Source organism: Mytilus trossulus, chromosome 10 (assembly GCF_036588685.1).
Source record: "Mytilus trossulus isolate FHL-02 chromosome 10, PNRI_Mtr1.1.1.hap1, whole genome shotgun sequence".
NCBI lineage: Eukaryota > Metazoa > Mollusca > Bivalvia > Mytilida > Mytilidae > Mytilus > Mytilus trossulus.
This window is the reverse complement of record NC_086382.1, coordinates 73,232,837-73,251,718: the sequence shown is the minus strand read 5'-3', so window position 1 is coordinate 73,251,718 and position 18,882 is coordinate 73,232,837. Positions and strand designations below refer to the sequence as shown.

General features: G+C 32.9%; 2 protein-coding genes across 2 annotated transcripts in view; both read left to right on the top strand.

Annotated features, from left to right (window-relative positions):
• The window catches only part of LOC134688147 (uncharacterized), a 37,698-nt gene extending 30,399 nt beyond the window's left edge, over positions 1-7,299 (top strand). Inside the window, exons 4-8 of the mRNA XM_063548619.1 lie at positions 3,130-3,267; positions 4,170-4,328; positions 6,015-6,175; positions 6,919-7,053; positions 7,243-7,299. Of these exons, the coding sequence (XP_063404689.1) occupies positions 3,130-3,267; positions 4,170-4,328; positions 6,015-6,175; positions 6,919-7,053; positions 7,243-7,299 (650 nt within the window). The remainder of the gene's footprint in view (positions 1-3,129; positions 3,268-4,169; positions 4,329-6,014; positions 6,176-6,918; positions 7,054-7,242) is intronic.
• Positions 7,300-8,598: 1,299 nt separating this feature from the next.
• On the top strand, positions 8,599-18,701 carry LOC134688146 (uncharacterized). Its single transcript, XM_063548618.1, has 7 exons — positions 8,599-8,811; positions 10,486-10,628; positions 13,336-13,556; positions 14,310-15,196; positions 15,548-15,733; positions 16,250-16,489; positions 18,448-18,701. The coding sequence occupies exons 2-7, from the start codon at positions 10,542-10,544 to the stop codon at positions 18,699-18,701; spliced, it is 1,875 nt and encodes a 624-aa protein (XP_063404688.1). The 5' UTR covers positions 8,599-8,811; positions 10,486-10,541.
• The last annotated feature ends 181 nt before the right edge of the window (positions 18,702-18,882 follow it).

The following is an 18,882-nucleotide window of genomic DNA, read 5'->3' as shown; positions in this document are numbered from 1 at the left end:
TGACAGGCTATCAATAAGCACAAATTCACACACCACTAATCACGTCAAAATCGGTAATGGGACAAGAAGTTAGAAGACAAAACTGGTATCCATTAAGACCTCCGACTGAGTACAAATAACAAGTGCAAAAAACAGAACTATGTAAAGAATTGAAGGAAGTTATTTTGGCATTTGAATTTCCAAGGTACTCCACAGTTATATTTTTTTTATTAAAAGATATATGCTTATTTTGTCAGTTTAACTTGTAATTATCAGAGGTAAAGTAGATTTCAGCAGTTTGGTAAGTGCTTTCTTAAAATAATTGATCAATAAAAAAGCACTTCAGGTGCATGAAGATGAATAAACTCTTGAAATATTTAATAGAATGATTTCAAGGAACCATCAATATTTAAGATGATTATAAGAATGAGAGCACTTTAAACTTATAAAGTGCAGTTCTAAAGACTGAAGGGAATCTTGTTAAATTCTGATAAATTTGTAAAAGAGAATCAATATGCAACATTGTTATAGTGCTTATACTCAAATATAATGAAGAATTTGTACATGATCATTGAATTTCTATTTTAAATCTCTTATTCTTTTGATGTCCAATTGAAATATAATTGAATCTCAACTTATGAGATTATTTTGACTGTTGTTATTTAATTGTTGATGTAAGTATGTCTAGCTATTACTTACATCAAACCAATACTTCAGATGGATTGTATATTCAAACAACATCAATTATACAGCTTTCGTTTATTACACCTTAATTGCATGTAAAACAATTAAAGATCCAAGCATTTCACAAGAACTTAAGAATCCTGACACCAAGTGTAATAAATCTAGAGACTTATATCTAATGTGTCTATACCTTTACATAACCAGAGGTAATATGGTCTTTACAACACAGTTAATAATCTTGTGTATTGCAAGTTTACCTATCTGTGTATTGCATTTGTTGGTTAAGCCAGGTGTTCACTTGACATTGGGGTGCTTTAATTTATTGATTTCTAATATGAGAGGATAATTAACATACTTTATGTTTGAAGTGTTTGTTTGTAAATAATATGACTCATTTCCACTAGCGATTATCAAATTATAATGTAGCAAATAAAAGGTATACATTTACATCTGTTCAATTATTGACTTGTGTCTGATTAATTAGAAGCTTTTCTTTTTTAGACTTGTTCCAAGGATTTGTATAGTTAGACTTTACAAATCCTTGCTTGTTCCAAATAGCAGTATTTATTTTTGTTTCACATCTTAACTTACAGTCCACTTTTTATACGACCCAAAAAGTTTTAAAGGTTGTATATTGGCATCACATCGTCCGTGTTGTCCAAAGATATTTGGTTTCCCGACAGTTGCTTTAGAATAAGAAAATAGAAATCTATGAAATAAAATCACAATGTTTAGAACATCAAAAGGAAGGTTATGATTGATTTTGGGGTTTGTGGTCCTAACAGTTAAGGAATTAAGGGCCAAAATAGGGCCCAAATAAGCATTTTTTGATTTTGCAGACTTTAACTTGGGGAACGGTATATGGATCTCTCTGAATTTATTCCATAATTAAGTTTTCATACCACAAAGGGATTGTTAGGATTGGCTGTGGGGGATTATAGCTCAAACTGTTTAGGAATTAGGGGCAAGAAAAGGGGAAAATCAAGGGTTTTCTGGATAATGGACAATGACTAGTTTGGATTACCTCCCTTACACTGCTGGGGAGTAAAAAAAATTAGGGGAGGCAAAGCAAATATTTGACCTTGACCTCATTTTTAGGGTTCATTGCTCAGTGTTAAGTTTTGTGGTTTGATCTGTTTTTCTTAAACTATAAGCAGTAGGTCAAGTATATTTTTTATATGGAAGGATTGTAAGCTTTACATGCATGCTTGACATGGTCCATCTGACCTTGATTTCATTTTCATTGTTCATTGGTAAATTTTTAGTCTTCTTGGTTAAAAAAGGTATTCACTTCAGAAACTTACAAAACCTTTAAATAGACTGATTAAGAAGGGATATAATTACGATACTGTTGTCAAGTCATTAAAGATTGCATATTTTGGCGTTAATATTGAGTCACTGATAAGGTCTTTGCGTCGGAACAAAAAAAGACATTTATTCTAAAAACAGTTGTTGGCATGACACGGGTTATGTTCTTCTCATATATGTTATGATGGTATGATACTAAACCCCTAACAGGAAGGATTGTGCCTGATGTTCATATGATGAAATCATAATCTTTCAGTCAGTTTAATTGAAGTCTTGAGCTGGCGTGTCAGTTAACTGCTAGTAGTCTGTTGTTATTTATGTATTATTGTCATTTTGTTTATTTTCTTTGGTTACATCTTCTGACATCAGACTCGGACTTCTCTTGAACTGAATTTTAATGTGCGTATTGTTATGCGTTTACCTTTCTACATTGGTAAGAGGTATAGGGGGAGGGTTGAGATCTCACAAACATGTTTAACCCCGCCGCATTTTTGCGCCTGTCCCAAGTCAGGAGCCTCTGGCCTTTGTTAGTCTTGTATTATTTTTATATTAGTTTCTTGTGTACAATTTGGAAATTAGTATGGCGTTCATTATCACTGAACTAGTATATATTTGTTTAGGGGCCAGCTGAAGGACGCCTCCGGGTGCGGGAATTTCTCGCTACATTGAAGACCTGTTGGTGACCTTCTGCTGTTGTTTTTTATTTGGTCGGGTTGTTGTCTTTTTGACACATTCCCCATTTCCATTCTCAATTTTAAGTCTGTTTCTTAGAAACTATAGGTCAACTATATTTAGTGTATTGGTTGATTATTAGGTGTACATGTATTTCTTGTTTGGTTTATATGACCTTGACCTAATTTTCTTGGATCATGTTATAAAGTTTATGTGATTGTTGAATTAAAGCTTTATTTTTAGGACTATTAACATAATATCAATGGTATAGTAAAGAAGGAGAAACATTTCAGCCTGTGCACTCTAGGATACATAGCAGTTTGACAAACACTCATTTGATCATTGAGAAGCTTGATATTTCCTTAACAATAATTGAAACGTTTAGCTGATTTATTAGAGTTATCTCCCTGTAGTATATAGGTACCACCCAAAGTTCCTGTGCTCTCAACATTAACATGATACATGACTGGTTATTTGTCATTACAGACACAGATACTGGAAAGCCAAATGTCAGGGCTGAGGCAGTGTCCAGTACAAGTATACGAGTGTCTTGGTCCAGACCTGTCAACAAGGAATGTCCCATTTTGGCGTACTCTGTCACAGTGAAGGTGTCTGACACTGGAAGTAAGTGTAATTAAGTTAAACCTCTGTATGACAGTCCATTGGCCCATGAACATTTTTTGTCGCATCTTTCTCAGGAACTACATAATAAGGATTTCTAAAATTTGGTTTCAAGGTTTATATAAATTAGTCATACCATGTGATGCCTTTTTAGATTCATCACTCATGAAATTCCTGTAACATCATTTTAAACATGACATCCAAGTAGTTAAAAATGCATGCTTATACATTGTGACTTGTATATTCTTAATGAATAATCAGGCCAGGTATCATCAGTGAGCAGGAGCTTGTTGTTTCACTTGTTTATTAATGATATAGGGAATAGATCAACAGAAGTTCGATAAGAGATATACTAAAGAAACAAATTCTAACAAGATTTGCATCCTATGTTACTGATCCCTTTAGATGGGATATTCATTTCTTGTGCTAGTAAAATATTCAGGAAATAGTATCAAATGAAAGCTCAAGGACTCTGGATCAAGGTAGAAACCTTTTTGAATAAAGTTTCTTTGGAATAAAGGTTCAGCTCAGGGCTTCCTCAAAAATATTTAAGCCAGCTAGACATTTTTGTCTTTTAATCCCTTTAGACTTAGTAACAAGAGGCAACAATCAGTTGGGCATCAAATGAATTATGATTGACACAAAAAACATTTTTTTTATGAATTCAATGTTCTGGAGCTAACTGTTAATTTGACTGTGCACGTACATTGCTAAACATACAAATGAACTAAAATATAAAGAAGGAGCTCAAGAATGACATAGGCTAGAGGTTCCTGACTTGGAGACAGGTTCAAAACTGCTGCATGATTGAACATGTTTTGTGAGATCTCTACCCTTCCCCTGTACATTTTGCCTATACCGTAAAACAAAATCATACTTGCAGTAATATATTTATTATTTTTCAGGTGTTGTAGAAACAAGAGTGATGTTGGCAACAGATTCAATGAAGACATTCACAGGTCTGGTACCTCATACTAATTATACAGTATTTGTGATGGGCTTTACAGCAAGGTGTGGGGCAGGGGATCAGTCAGATCCAGTCACAGTGGCAACACTAGATGATGGTAAGCATTTACTCATTAAGTAACAGAACACATATAAATCAGTTAGAAATCCTCTCGATCTCCTTTCAGCGTAGGGGTATTAAAATAAGATTCATAGAAAAGTTTCTGTAACCATGCATGACTTCATTATTTTACGACTGAAGGTTGGGATTAATTTTTGGGATGATGGTCCCAACTGTTTAGGAATTAGGGGCCGAAAAGAAGCATTCTTCTAGTTTCAGGGTAATAACTTGTGTATAAGTATTTTGATTGTTTTGAAATTGTACCACAGCCTTTGGATTAATTTTATTTTGGGGGTAATGGTGCCAACATGTAGAAATTAAGGGCTCAGAAATAAGATTTTTTTGAAGTTTCTGGACAATAACTTGGTTGTGAGTGTATGGATTTCTCTGACATTGTACCACAAGGTTCCATATGAAAGTCTTTGATAGAGTTTAAGGGTAATTGCCAAAAACATTCAGGAATAAGGGTAACAAAATGTGTAAGGGTTCTGTGGAACCCAGTGTCTCGCCTACTTTTGCTGTAAATCGCAGGTTCAACAAAAAAGAGGAAAAAAATCTATAAAAATATTCCTCTTGATACTATCTTATGATTGTGAGAAGCTTCTGTCCTAGTTTGATAAAAATCTAGGACAGTGAATGAATCATATAAATGTTTTGAAAACTTTAACTGCAGACTGTATGTAATGTTAACTGGAAAAAAATCTAAGTCCATTTAAAAGTAAAATACAGAAAAAATGGAGTTATCTTTTTACAAAATTTACTTCTGGATACTATCTTATGATCATAAATAAGCTTATATCCAAGTTTGGTACAAACCCAGGATAGTTTAAGAAAGTTATTAAAATTTTAAAAACTTTAACCACAGAGTGAATGTAATTGTTTCCCTGCAGAAAAAAATAGTCCATTTAAAAGTAAAATACAGAAAAAATAGATTTATTTTTTTACAAAATTTACTTCTGGATACTATCTTATGATCATAAACAAGCTTTTGTCCAAGTTTGGTAGAAATCCAGTATAGTTTGAGAAAGTTATTAAACTTTCAAAAACTTTAACCACAGAGTGAATATTTGTGGACGCTGCCGACGACGACGACGGAATGTAGGATCAATTAGTCTCGCTTTTTCAACTTAAATAGAAGGCTCGACAAAAAGGGCCAAAATCAAGCATTTTTCTAGATTTGAGACACTAACTTTTGTTTAAATGAATGTATCCCTATGAAATTGTACTATTAGGTTCCATACTACAAAGGAAAGGCTGGGATTGAGTGTTTTGGTAATTGCTCCAAGCAGGGATTAAAAAATAGTTTGGCTGGGTTTTATCCTCAATTTTTTAAGGGATTCATTTGTTTTTCTTGAAAAGTTTCAAGAAAAAAGAAGTTATGTTCAATTGCATAGTATTGTGCAATAGATTTATAATATCTTTGATCACATTTATTTTGTGTCAGAAACCTATGTTATGTCAAAAATTTGATCACAATCCAAATTCTGACAGTATCAAGCTTGAATATTGTGTCCAAATTTGCCAAGCGGTACAGGGTTCAACATCTGTGGTCGTATCAGGCTGCGCTTAGCCAAGCAATTTATTGTCTGCTGTCTAGGCCTTAAATGATAAGGTTGCTCTATATTGGTTTGTTTACCTTTTCAAACCCTGTAATATAATTGAACAATATATATCTATTTTACAGCAGAACTAGTTCAGAATGATGACAGAATATTTAATTCTCTTGGTAGTACAGACAAGCGTTTAAACTCTCTACTAGCAAACAGTATCCAATTTTCAAGGAACAGTTTAGAAGATGATAGAATTTCTCAGCTTAAGTTTTCTGTAGACAGTTTAACAACCCAGGTATAATCTGAAGATAATGAGGATATTACATCACTTTTATGACAGATATTAAGTCAAATTTTAACAGGTTTCGACATCTTGGCATTTTATTGCAGTTTTAAAGGTTAGATTTAAATAAACTTGATATATTTTTGGGAGGTTTTAAAGTTATTTTCATTTTACAGCCTCTGAATTTATCAATTTTATTGCAATTCCTTCTGTATGATTTTGAATACCTGAGTAGTTCCTGGCAGAGTATAAGATAACTCTATTGTATGTCAAATGCATTTCAGAGATATATGTTTTTATCTAATCTCAAAATATCACTGAAAGTGATTTCTTGGCTGCAGTGAAATATTCTGTATGTGCATGTGTTGTGTGTCCCAGTCATGAAAGATTTCAGAAAATTAAGTTTTGAGGTGTATTCAAGAAGCTAAGATCTTTATTATTCCATTTCAATAAATCTTGTTATTTTAAACACTAGCACCATTGTCTTAAATTCTAAAATCTTATTTGAAAGTTATGCCAGACAACCCTTTTCATTAACAAACATTTAATCAACTTTTAGAAATTTAGAATATTCAAATACAGCACTTAAATTTCTTGTAGTATCTTTATTTCCAGAAAGATTTTTTTGTCATATCAATAGATTGAAATTGATTCAAAGATATAGCTTCTTACAGTAAGAAGCTCAACAAAAAAGAAATTTAATAAAAGAATACTTGAGTACCTTTACCATGCATATATCTTTTGTATAATTTCAGAATACTGATTTAAGGTCTAAAGTACAACAGTTGGAAGATACATGTGTATGTTACCCACAATGCACTATTGGCAGCAGAACTTATGATGAAAGTCAAACTTGGGAAGAAGGTCGTTGTAACATTTGTACTTGTAGAGTAAGTATACAATTAGTCTTCAAAATTTAATAATCATTTCTGGAAAGATATAAAAAACTGAGCAGCATGAATTATTGCAATTGTTTTGTATAAATACAAAAGTTATTGTGCCCAGTTTATGGTGATGCTTATTATTTCAAATCTCTCAAATTTTCTTTCCAATGCAGTAAGTTTTCTTTATATTGACAGAGAGGCAGACCACAATGTAGGACAAGATCTAATGTCTCAAACTGTATTTGTAAGTAGTCACATTATAAAACAAAAGTACAAAATATTACTCAGATCTGATATGCAGATAAAAAACTAGTATAAACCAACAAAGACCAAGGAATGAAAAAGTTCAAACCTATTTAAATATCCCCTGTACAAACTTCACCAATTAACAAAGACCAATACTTCTCTTTTCATGAATATATTAACTGTATATTTTATACTATGAAAATTTTATTTTTAACAATCTCCTATTATCTTCCTTGAATTATAAGAACACAGTGACTGTGACAGCGACCTGTTTAGAGCACCTGAATTCATCCCCGGCTTTTTGAAAGACTTTAAGTGTTGCTCAATTTAATTTTCAGAATAATGTGTTATGGACTTGTTTATTCTGTTTATCTATTTTCTTTTGTACTCTCTATCTTATGATCTTTATAGTACCCAGGGGTTGAATTTAAGCTTTTTTGTGTACTGGCCAGCCGGACCAGTGGACTGAAAACTCTACTGGTCCGGCTCCAAATCTACTGGTCCTGCAAAAAATGACATTAATTTGACAAACACTAATATAAATGACAGATGTTTAATTTTGATGCTTTATTTTACATAAGTTAGACAGTAACAAAGTAATAGTCTTTATTCTGATTTTGATAAAGGCTTTGGTAATCTCAATGATTTTCTTTATTAAAATCAGGATCAAGGACAGAAAAAATATCAACATTGTCTTCCACGTCATCCCAGTTCTCACGATGACAATAGGGTGCCTGACTTGGTCGTCTGGAGCGCTGTCCAGAAATATTTCACATTTCAATAGCTGGGACTGGATCAAATGATGCTATATCTTCAGTGTGAAACATAATGAATAAAAGATCGGATAAAACAGTTGGACGCAATTTTGATCGCCAATCATTCTTTACAAGTTTCATCTCAGAAAACCTCTTTCTGCATCAGCAGAATGAGCAGGAAGAGACAGGATTAAATTATCTTAATTTTTTTGTCCGCGCTTTAACTCCTTCCAAAAATTTCCACATTTTATATTGTTGTGAAGGACGCTCACCCGAGATATTAATTAACTTGAACAATTGTTATACCCCCAGTACCGTGTAATTGAGGTCACAGGTAAATTGTTTTGTAAACAAACGGAGATTGCGATGCAACCAGTTATTTTTATCGACAAATTTCTACTGGTCCGCCAGACCACTAGCTGACAAAATATACTGGTCCGACTCAAATTTTACTAGTCCCAGACTACCGGACTAGCGCCAATTCCGACCCCTGATAGTACCCCTTATATATATACAAGCTGTTTATTATTTGTTGTCTTTGTAGCACCTTGTAGCAGTGCCCCCTGTAAGAACAATGGCTACTGTCGAGAAACTGGATACAACAGTTACCAATGTATATGCATCACCCCATGGGATGGCCCCACATGTGAAGTCAGAATTAACCCCTGTGTGTTACCTCCTGACATAGGGGATTGTAACCAGACAGTACGGAGATACTACTATGACAGATTTGAGGAGATATGTTTGCCTTTCAATTTTACAGGTATGTTACAGTAATACATTGTTTGTATATCTTTCAATGCTTTTACAAACTGCAAAAGGACCAATTATTGGTTGGTTCAAGTATTCATGGCTCTTAATCATTGGATTTGTTTCAAACTCCCCAACTTCGGTTTATAGAGAATTTTTTTTCTGTCAGCTGCCAATTAAGTGCATGCATATATAAAGTGAACTAAAAAAGTTACAGTGCTTATCCAGTGACCTTCGGGGTATCATATTTGCAAAGACCAAAACAGTTTACCAAACTGCAGTCAGATTTCTACTCCAACTAACTGATCAACTGGTAAAGTATTTTAGCAGATTGCTCAAGTGAAATGTTGTTAGTATGAAGTGAGTGCTGTAAAATAAAAAGTTATACTTACCATCCAGATCCAGTCAGTTGATACCTTTGTCAATCATTTCTAACACAAATAATATCTTACTATAGTATGAGTCACTGAATAAAATGGTCTAATTTTGACATGGAAACTTCTATCATAAATAAGTATTATAAATGAATAGTTCAAAACATTGTTTTGTAGGTGTATATTTAAAAGCTTTGTCTTATAAGATGAAGTTATTGTGCAATTGTGATTCGAATAACATTTTCTATACAAATTACTGATCTGCTGTCATTAAAGGGAAATAATTTATATTGAGTTCAAATGTACACATAAAATTTAATCAATGATACGAGGCTTATGATTTTGCCTACAAAAGATTCATAAAAAAAAATGAAATGCAAAATTAGTATGAGTTGAAGGGCATGTAGAACACAAATTAGAAAGGTTTTGCAAAATACTGCTTATAAGATATCTTGTGCTCCTTGGTAGACAATCCTTTATACTTTGAACAATTCAACATTTTGCAAAACAGCTGTTAATCGTCTTTCATCATTAAATAAGTTTCATTGTTCGTTTTAGAACAGAGGATAAAAGTTAAATAATAACAGAAATAATGTTACAAACAAATTAAATGGGGAAATTTGATATTTGTCAGACAGAACAAAATTTTGCTGATTATTTGTAATGTAAATTATTTCCCTTTATTGCCAGCAGATCAGTAATTTGTATACAATACGTTATTCGAATCACAATTGCACAATAACTTAATCTTAGAAGACAAAGCTATAAAATATACACCTACAAAACAATGTTTTGAACTATTCATTTATAATATTTATTTATGATAGAAGTTTCCATGTTAAAATTATACCATTTTATTCAGTGACTCATACTATAGTAAGATATTATTTGTGTTAGAAATGATTGACAAAGGTATCAACTGACTGGATCTGGATGCTAAGTATAACTTTTTATTTTACAGCACTCACTTCATACTAACAACATTTCACTTGAACAATCTGCTAAAATATTTAACCAGTACATCAGATAGTTGGAGTAGAAATCTGACTGCAATTTGGTAAACTGTTTTGGTCTTTGCTAATGTGATACCCCAAAGGTCACTGGATAAGCACAGTAAATGATTTCAAATTTGAGGATTTCAACAACTTTTCTACCTATTGACACCAAGCATTCAAGTATATTATTTGTTCTTTGGAAAAAATAGAATTAGATAACAATAAGATTTTAATTTAAAATCACGATTTTTTTTTTTTAACAGTTTCTCTTTCTTCTTTGTTCCATACTAAATTAAAATTTAACATTTATATTTGCAGGTTGTGGAGGGAATGCCAATAACTTTTTAACCCTATCAGCATGTCAGGATCTAGCCATGAGAGGAGCATGTTGTTACCGGAGGTTTAAATCTACCCTACAATCGGTCATCAGTAGTGACCAGAAAGAGGACAAAAGATGTGAAGTAATAATACTTTCTTACTATTGTTACAGAATACATACACAACCACATACATAAGCATTATATGGTTTATGGTTGGGTTGTTGTCGCTTTGACACATTCACCATTTCCTTTCTCAATTTTATGATCCATATACTTAGTATCATACTGAGGTTTTATTCCCAATTAAAAAGAACTTTTAACATATATATCATATTAAACAATTAAGGCTATAAAAGCTCCTATTTTGATATTAACAACAATTTATAATGATAATCTAATTAGGGTAACAGTTCTTATGGCCATATATTCCCACCATGGTTAAAGCAATATTACTTCACTAAGGACCATCCTTCAAACTTGGTTATAAATATATTAAAGTGATGTACCTTATAAGAATGGATCATAGGAACACATTTCTTCTAACTTGATACCTGAAAACAAAGAAATGTTTAAATGTGCCTAAGAATGCTTGATATTTAAGTTTTATATTTTCATAACTTTTTAAAAATTGTTGCCTTTCTATATATAGTCTCTACAAGAACAAAGGAGTAGGTTCATGATTAAATTGGTTCACACATTCTAATGTTTTTAAATCAGGTTAAAAAATAGTTTCTTTTTGGCACATCAAATTTTTAATAACGAAATAATGAACCCTCAATTATGCATAATTTATGTTGTAACTTCAGTTTTGGTCCAAATTCATCTAAAGTTTTTAGCATAAGCTATTGAAGCTGCAACTCCTGACCCAGAAAATGTTTGTGTCAGGGATACAGTATGTTGATTGTATTAAGAACATTTTTGATTGTATAAACTTTTTGATTGTGTTTTTTCTACGCTTTTATGTCCGAAAAAAGGCATAAAATTATTGTATTTTTACAATATATTCAAAATGTGCAGTCTTTAGAGCCTGTAATGAACTCCAATGAGGGAATGTTGTTTACAGAGTAATTAGGCTTTTGAAAAAGATAAATTTAAGGAACAAACTGGGGTGTTTTCGATGTTTAATGATAAGGTTTGAGATTCACATATCTGGCCACAAATGAACTTAGTCCCTTTGCAAGCAAGCAGCCCCTTTGTTGTTAAATTTTTTGTTTTAAAATTCAGACTAACACACCTTTCTAAAAACTTTTGATCTTTTTTATTAATCCTGTCATGTTTTCCATACAGTTAAAGGTTTAAGTGTAAGAAACCCTTAGTGCAGATTTTTCCATCTTGTTAACATTATTTTACTTATTTCGGAATGCAATCCATTTTGAACTTCAGGAAAATGATTGTAAGTACTTTTAAGATTTTTATAAATATCTTTTATATCTGATTAAGCTCAAGCAGCTGACAAAGTGATGAATAATTCAAAGTCAGTTTACATATCTATAAACAAACGTATGAGTTTAGTAATGACAAGTAAGACAGTTGTATATTATACATCTGATAATTCAAAATGGAAAGTTATAAGTTATCGGCCTTGCACACTGTTCAATACCTGCAGAAGTGAAACGATGCATGAACTTGCAAGCCCGACAGGAAATCGCTTGAATACCTGGACATGTCACCTCACACCCCTCACAATACCTTTGGAAGTAATGCCTTTAGTCAGGCTGGTGATCAGATGACGGAAGATCAGAGTTTATTTGAAAAAAGTTTATTACTTTAAAGAATTATGAACAAATGACGTATAAAATGGGAGACAAATTATTACAATATCAGGAATTCCTGTGTCATATAACATTGTATAATACATATACATGTAACGTGAAGGTACCCAAATTGCACCTATTTTGACAGTTTTTTTAACTACAGGTTTTTATGATCAAGAACATAATGGCCATACTGTGTTTATTTTGTAGCCTTATCCTTCTTTATTGTATAGGTACACCAATTTAATTTTTATTTTTTATTGAGTCATAAAAAAAATGGGTTTGAATCAACCTTCAAACCATCCATGAATCTGTAATGAGGAGTACCCAAATTGCATCCATGCTTAAAATCACATCGTCAAAAGTCTAATAACCGAGCTTTTGTTTAATTTCTTCAAATATTTTGAACAATTGAATATTAGTCCATGCTTTCTCTTCATATTTTAAGAAATGGATACTCATAATATATTGTATTTGCTTATTTTAAGAAGATGACGTTTTGATGACGTCGCATGGTGACGTTTTCGTTCATTTTGCTTTTTCAGTAAACAGTCCATCTGTTGACAAATACTGTGAACGTTTTGTGTGTATCTCAATATGTTTACTTATGTTGGAAGACGTGTATAGTATCAAATCATAAAAATACAAATTGTTTAGTCTCTAGGAAATCTTGTAAGATTCTCGTTGCTATTTTTTCTAAATAGGTGTAATTTGGGTACTCGGTGCAATTTGGGTACCCTTACGTTATAATCAAATTTATTTTATTGCAATATATATCCAGTTACAATTTTCTCAACAACGAAACATCACAAAAATAGTGAATTTATAGCATATAAATGAGTAAAAAATATCCGACGAATTCTGTGTATGAAAAAAAACCTAACAAGATGTATGAATTATAACTTCTTCAATATTTTTACTTTTGATAAAGGTTCAAGTTTTGTACTTAAGTTTTGGATTTATCAGAAAAGATTTAGAAACATATGTCTCACTTAGTGAATAAAACATAGAAAATAAAAGAAATTAAGAAATATATATCTCTGAAGATTAGTAAGTATATATATACATGAATTTAAATATTGTAATTTTTCCAGGTATTAAATTTAGGAGAATGTAAAGGTGTCCATAGGAAAACATTTAGTGGTTATACAACAGAAGTGATAGGATTCTTCCCTGGATTGTCATGTAATGATGCTGGATGTACAGTGCCCCCTAGTGGTTGTTCCTATGGTAACAGGGTATATAAACCAGGGGAGGTTAGACAGTCCTGTCAACAGAGATGTACATGTGAAGTAGACAATCTATGGATATGCAGGTTATTTGTCAAATAGTATAATTATACCCCTGCTTTAAAAAAAGGAGGGAGTGGGTATACTGTTTTATCTCAGTCTGTCCTTCCGTCCTTCCGTCAGTCAGTCAGTCCGTACGTCTCATGAATATTTTTCGTCACATTTATCTCAGGAACTACAATACAAGGATTTCTGAAATTTGGTTTCAGGTTTTATCTAAGTCAGCTATACGCTGTGATGTGTTTGAGGGCGCTGCTTTTGGCAGTTGTTTCATCTTCATTTATCTAAGAAGCAAACATAAGTTTCCATTCTGTGTTTATATTGTATCTCCTTATTTTCTCTGTACTCTATAGTCCCACAAATTTTGTTTTGAATAGCAGAAAAATAGATTTGCCAGAATCTCTAAACAATGCAAGATTCTGTAATGTTTTTACTATCTATTGATATATAATGTTAGCTTTTTGTTGACTTTGAAATATATTTAGCTGTAAATGCTAAAAGACATGCAAAATGACAAATGATAAAAAAATTAATTGTAAGATTTCTGTCCAAATTTTAGCAAAATAGGTGAACATTGAGTACTTAGCCATGGTCCAATTTCACTACTGTTTTACCATAGTGCCCTGTAAAACATTGGTTACAATGTAAGTATTAAGTCCAGTGTTTCAGAGTTACAATTTTGAGTAGGACTCTTGTTTCTGTTTCTTTGATATTTCATGACAATTCACTTACACCTATTACCTTTGATTAGCAAAATACTTTTTTAATTCTATTTATAGCTGTGAAAGACCATCAGTGAGAAAAGAAATTCGTGACCTGACTTCAGATGAACTGATCGCCTTACAAGTGGCTATTCAAAAGGTCAAACAATCCGGCCCTGGGAATGCTTGGGACAGGATGCGAGACATGTATATCCATCATGGCATGTTCTCACATGGGAGTGCCTTCTTTCTCCCATGGCATAGATATTACTTAAGAAATTTAGAACAAATTATACAAGAAGTAGACTGTTCAGTAACTCTGCCATATTTTGACTTCACAACAGATGTTGGTGATTTTGCTAATGCTATAATCTGGCAGCCAAACATGTTTGGTGGAAACGGTGAAGGACGACAGGGCTGTGTTACTGACCATCCCTTTGGTCAATCATGGAGACCTTGTATACGTAGACGTTTCAATCCAAACATCCAACTCCCGTCTCTGGTTGAACTAGCTCTTGCTATTAGTAGTGAGGATTACACTACAATGAGTTTATGTTTAGAAGCCTATGTCAGCTACCTCCATCAGTACATTGGTGGGGATATGGGTGAAAGTACTGCTCCCTATGATCCGGTCTTCTTTGCTATTCACGCTTTTATTGATAAACTATACTGGGATTGGCAACAGCAAGGTAACAACAAGTTTAAATTCCCAGCAGCTTACGGTAAGATACCAATGGTGCCATTCAATGTTCAACCTAGTGGTGTCCTTGACTCGGAGAATGACCTCTGTGTGACCTATGCCTTGACCTCCAGAGGCCATCCTTGTAATAGAACAGATGATGTACGAGAGGACACAGAAGATAGAGGTGACATTCCAGCTAATACAGTAGATAGATACAATTCTTACTATGATGTACAGGGATTTGATAGAAGTGGATTTAACAGGAATGGTTACCATAGATCTGGTAAGGTTTTCATCTATAAACACAGCAAAATAGTTGTTCATTTCATCTTGAAGCTTATTTTATTCCTATTTAAAATCAAAAGTATAAAAGTCAACATAAAAATAATAAATAATAAATATACTATTCAGTCTGAATAATTATAAGATCTAGGGGATAAGAAATTAAATATTCTTGAATGTTCTTGATTTTGGGAGTCACAAAAATTCATGGAATCTTCTTTCCTTGAAATATGAATATTGTTCGCCATCTAAATATCATGTTTACCTGAAATGCCCTAAAATATGAATTTTCTTGGGCAAATAAACTTCAACTGCATCATTATATGTAATAAATGTAAATATTTTATCGTAGGCTACAATAGAGATGGTTACAACTTGGATGGATATAATCGTCAAGGATACGATCGCTATGGTTACAATGTCAAAGGTTATTCTATAAATGACTACAACAGAAATGGATATGATGTCAATGGTAATCCAGACACATCTGGTCGCTATAGTGATGATGGCTTTAATGACTTTTGTTCTAACAGGCTAGGTACATAAGAATCTCTTTCAATACATTGTGTATGCTCATAATATGTGAAATTGAAAGTCTTACAGAAATGAAGATTCCAAAGGTCTACTTATTTTTCCATGTGTATGTTTTTGACCCAAAATAAATACAAACAATATCTCTCTTGAATAATTACAATTTTGGAGATTTGATGTGATTGTGTCAATAAGATACTAGATTCTGCCAGTTATAAAAAGTTAATAATTTATTCACACTTTTTGTTGTATTCTATATAGAAATGAACAAAAGAAATCACTGATCTGCTTACAATACTACAGATGGTCATAATTAAGGGTGTGGAAAACAAAACACAGAAATAGTTTTATATGAATTCCATATCAAAAAGAAATAAAATAAGTTGCCAAAATAAATTGACAGAAGTTACATTTATAGTGCAAAGAAATTACAATTACTTGTAGACATACAAAATAAATGTAGATACAAACTTGTCCATTGAATTTTTTAAGAGATTAACCAGTTTTATATTTTATTTTTCAGGTTTGAGCAGAGAAGGTTATGATAAGTATGGTTTCACTGTTAGTGGTTATGACATAAGACATTGTAACTACTTATTTAATGGACCCTTTGCTGCACTACAGTCATATAGAATATGGGAGATACTATCATCACAGGACAAGGGATTTCTGATGTCAGTACCAAGGACATGTCCACGACTAAATACAGTAACACCAGAATGGGCAAGTCACTTTTGGATGGGACAAATCAAGGATGTAACATGTTAGTATTTGTTATTGCAGAAAATTATGGCGTGCAATTACATTAACGGTACCAATTTTCTTGCACCAGACAGGGGTTGACACTAACTTTTGTAGGCACTAGCCCACAGGGCTAGTAAAAATTATATTCAACTAGCCCTGTTCTGTGTCAGGTAGCCCGGTTCGTAGGCCGTAGGCCTGCGAACAAGCGAGGGGGATCTGGGGGCATGCCCCCCCATAATTTTTTTGAAATTTAGATGCAAAATCCTGCATTCTGAGGCCTTTTAAGAAGATGTTTTCAGTCTGAAAAATACCTATTTCATACTTGTTATATCTTCAAAAAAACAAAACTAATAATAATTACACCAAAGAAATCTAACTGCAGGAATTTGTTTGTCAAAACTTACATTTTTACTGTAGATGAATTTATAAATTTATATGATTTATCTTTTTAGTCAAACATTAACATTTTTGTATTCCAGACGTACTTTAAAAAATAAAAATAGCTCCCAGATTACTTAAAAAATATATACTTCAAAACCTTGACCAGGTTTATAGGGTGGTATTCAATTTACAAATAATCCTGCAGCATCAAATTAATTAATGACAATGTTGTTCTGAGCTTGACAACTATATGTATCTCACAGTCTCCACGGCAAACAGAACAATAGACCAACCACTAAGAAAGTGACAATCTACATTTACATCAACACTGTGTGTTAACTCATCAACTAAAATAATCAAATTAAAAACAAAAATGTATCTGTTTATTTTTATTTTCATAAATAAGTTGACTTGTCCCCTATTTTACTTTTGGTTTTTGTCCTGATGCCGAGTCTTCATGTTCGAACTGATTTGGGTCAACCTGTTCTCGTTAATGTATTAAGACATGCATGTATCTCGGTACGTGTAATGAACGCTTTCTGATACCAATGGCTTAGTCTTGCTATCATCATCACCCCCCCCCCCCCCCCCCCACCTCAGTTCTCAAAAAGAAGCTACATGTAATCACATGCACATTTAATATTATTACCGGAAATTTACTTTTTTTCAGTCCGTTGCAACTGTAATGATAAGTTCCGAGCAATACGAAAAGAATTATGACGACATGACAAACGCTAAATCGATAAAGACAGAGAAGATCGAAAAGTTTTCATCACCACACGTACCTAAGGAGTAAAGGAAAATTTCAACAGGGAACCTTTTAATGCTCTATTTTAAGAACGAAAGGACATTTCCAATTTTAACTATTTACACGACGACTATGTAATAGATGAACTACGCACACGATTTAACAGGATCTCTGATGTGATTAATAATAAAATACAATAAAACCAAAATGTATATGCAGTCTAATTAATATGTATTTCAAAATCTTGAAACGTGGTGCATTCCTACTTTATATGACGAGTAATCTTAGGCCGAGTTGACAGTCTATAGCGACTGGTTTACGGTAGAAAATTTACCCTCCAGTATCTGTATCTGTATGTAAATAAAGAGGTCAAGGAAACCAGTGTAGACAATATTCGACGATGTTGTCAGATATGACCGGCGGTTGGACTGTACTTTGCCGAAAGTACAACAGTTTGATGTTCAATGACAAATAAATTTACTAGCCCCTTGGGCTACCGCGCTACGGACATTTACTAGCCCGACACAAAAGTTACTAGTCGCGGGCTAGCGGGCTAGCGTTAGTGTCCAACCCTGCTAGATGCACATTTCGACAATCAATTTCTCTTCAGTGATGCTCGTGGCCAAAATATTTAAAATCCAAACCTTATATAAAAGATGAAGAGCTATAATACAAGAGGTCCAAAAAGTATAGCCAAATCCATGTAACTTATTTTGTTAACTAAAACGAAAATGATGAGTTACATCCCTTATTCAAAAATTGGTTTTATAAAAATTCATCGTGATTGTAATCATAACTTATTCTTAATATTAGTATGTAAAGTTATTCAGCCTTGACTTATATTTCAGCTATGGTACCAGTGCAGACACCAGTTTCACCTCTGACCTTACCCTCCTCCAGGTTTTGTTTTGATACGACCTCATTCCTATCGTTATGTACCTGTGACAGTATAGCCAGGTGTACAGAGAACCCATGCCAGACCACCTCATGTCCATCCTACCCTGAGGCTGTATGTTATATTGATTTCTGTAGGGAATGTAAAGCTGTATGGTACCTAGACGGGAGGAGGGCGAATTGTAAGGAAGAAAGAGGTAGGTACTAAGAGTATATATTGTGTTCATCCTACAGTAAGGATGTTTGCAGGACTTAAGTGTGTGTACTCTTCTAAATGCCAAACAAATCTGATGAGAGATTCCTTCCCCTTCAATTGATGCTCAAAGCAGTTTCATAGAAAGTAGAATATTTAGATAAATCAAATATAACAATAAATAAAAAAATAAAGA

Excerpts from the sequence above, each read along its gene's own strand:
- LOC134688146 (XM_063548618.1), top strand. The coding sequence starts at position 10,542 with ATGAGAGGAGCATGTTGTTACCGGAGGTTTAAATCTACCCTACAATCG. Across the intron at positions 13,557-14,309 it reads GACAATCTATGGATATGCAG|CTGTGAAAGACCATCAGTGA; the intron begins GTTATTTGTCAA and ends TTCTATTTATAG. Across the intron at positions 15,734-16,249 it reads CTTTTGTTCTAACAGGCTAG|GTTTGAGCAGAGAAGGTTAT; the intron begins GTACATAAGAAT and ends TTTATTTTTCAG.